This window comes from Hipposideros armiger, unplaced genomic scaffold, assembly GCF_001890085.2.
Source record: "Hipposideros armiger isolate ML-2016 unplaced genomic scaffold, ASM189008v1 scaffold_2207, whole genome shotgun sequence".
Taxonomy (NCBI): Eukaryota; Metazoa; Chordata; class Mammalia; order Chiroptera; family Hipposideridae; genus Hipposideros; species Hipposideros armiger.
This window is the reverse complement of record NW_017733553.1, coordinates 18,580-20,410: the sequence shown is the minus strand read 5'-3', so window position 1 is coordinate 20,410 and position 1,831 is coordinate 18,580. Positions and strand designations below refer to the sequence as shown.

Here is a 1,831-nt window from a genome sequence, read left to right as displayed (position 1 = left end):
CAGACAGTGAGAGCACCTTTCAGCTTTTAAAATCCTTTTAATGGCAAACATTCAAGCAAAGCTGCTGAAATCATTATAAACACTTTGTAGTTACTGCTTTAAGTGTAAATGCAAAATGATTATACTAATAGAGGATGTGAGTGAGTATAATCAAAAGGCAGAATACCACATTTAAATGTGTGTACTGAGAGTAATACTCAATTATTCTCTATTCTTTATCCAGCTTCTTAACTACACTCAGTTCATATGCCTTTGCTGTATTTTAAATGTTTCTCCTAAACACACTTCAGCTGTGGGTCCTGTCTCAGTTGTAATTCACGTCTTTCCCAGAACTTTAGCTCACAAATATCTGACTCTGTGTATGGGCTGGTCACTGAGACATGAGGAGTGACCAGCACACCCACTCTGTTCCCTGTCCATTGTGTCACCACAGCCACCCATGAGGTGTCCACCATGGTGCTCTGTACAGGAGGTTCCATCAGGATCTCCTGTGTCATAAGGCCTCTGCATTATTAGAGAGTCACAGGGATCAGCAGCCAGCTGTGCCACCACCTGACACAGGCCTGTCCTGCAATAGTGCCTGTGTCACCATGAATCATGTTTCTATGACATGTGGGCTCATCAGGGACCCAGTGAGTGTAACCTGCCCTGGGGTGTCCACAGATGGACAGACATGTGAGATGAATTAGGAGATGATGTGGGACACATGAATGCCCACGTATTTACTGGACCTCCCTTCTGTGATGGGTACTGTGGGGGAGCTGGGAGTGTGAGCAGAGCTCCAGCCCCATGGAGCTCAGGGTCTAGGACAGATTTAGTGAGAATTAGGACAGTAGGTGACAGAAGGTGATGTTGGCTGGGTTTCAACCTCCACCCAAGTAAATGAGGAATGAGAGGTTAATGTGCTGTAGGGAGGTCAGAGATCCCATGGGGTGGAGGTCCTGGGGGCTGAACATAATCCCGTGGGGCCAAGTGTGCCTGTGGGAAGGAAGGGCCATGTGGGGACCCTGTGGGCATGTGGGGGGCAGGGAGCCTGAGCTCAGCACACAGGGGCCTGGACTGTGCTGGGGTCTCTCCTTGTGGGAAATGTTTCCCAACCACTGGGAAGACAAGAGCCCTCAGGATTGTCTCTCTGTGACAAAACAAATACACACAGGAATTTGGTGAAGGAGAGGTCCCCAGACACTGGTGATACGTCATTGCAAACACTGTTTCCACTTTGTTGGCTGCTGAGACTAGGAGACATTAGGGTCACAAATGATTCAAGACTTGGTCCTGAGAACAGCTGAGAAATTTCACAGGAAACCTCTGTTCCCAAAGGAAGTCTCTTCCCCACCCAGGTCCCCACCTGCTCCTGGGGCTGGTCCCTGTGCTCAATGTGTCCTGAGCGCCCCCTGGTGTCCCAAGCACCTCCTGCAGCCCAACCCCTATCCCCTGCAGGGAGGTTTGTGTCTGGGCTCACACTGACTTCCCCTCACTGTGCCCCTTGCACAGTAATACACGGCCGTGTCCTCGGCTCTCAGGCTGGTCATTTGCAGATACAGCGTGTTCTTGCCGTTGTCTCTGGAGATGGTGAATCGGCCCTTCACGGAGTCGGCATAGTATATGTAACTACTACCATCACCACTAATGGCTGACACCCACTCCAGCCCCTTCCCTGGAGCCTGGCGGACCCAGCTCATCCAGTAGCTACTGAAGGTGAATCCAGAGGCTGCGCATGAGAGTCGCAGAGACCCCCCAGGCTGCACCAAGCCTCCCCCAGACTCCACCAGCTGCACCTCACACTGGACACCTGCAAACACAGAGAGGTCCTGGTCAGAAACTGTCACAC

The 1,831-nt window shown here is 51.2% G+C and overlaps 1 gene segment (V, D, J or C); it reads right to left on the bottom strand.

Moving 5' to 3' along the window:
* Positions 1-1,478: 1,478 nt before the first annotated feature.
* The window catches only part of LOC109378599 (immunoglobulin heavy variable 3-23-like), a gene marked incomplete at its 3' end in the record, with an annotated part of 8,300 nt that continues 7,947 nt past the window's right edge, over positions 1,479-1,831 (bottom strand). The window contains 1 exon segment of the V gene segment in view: positions 1,479-1,792. Coding sequence covers positions 1,479-1,792 — 314 coding nt within the window.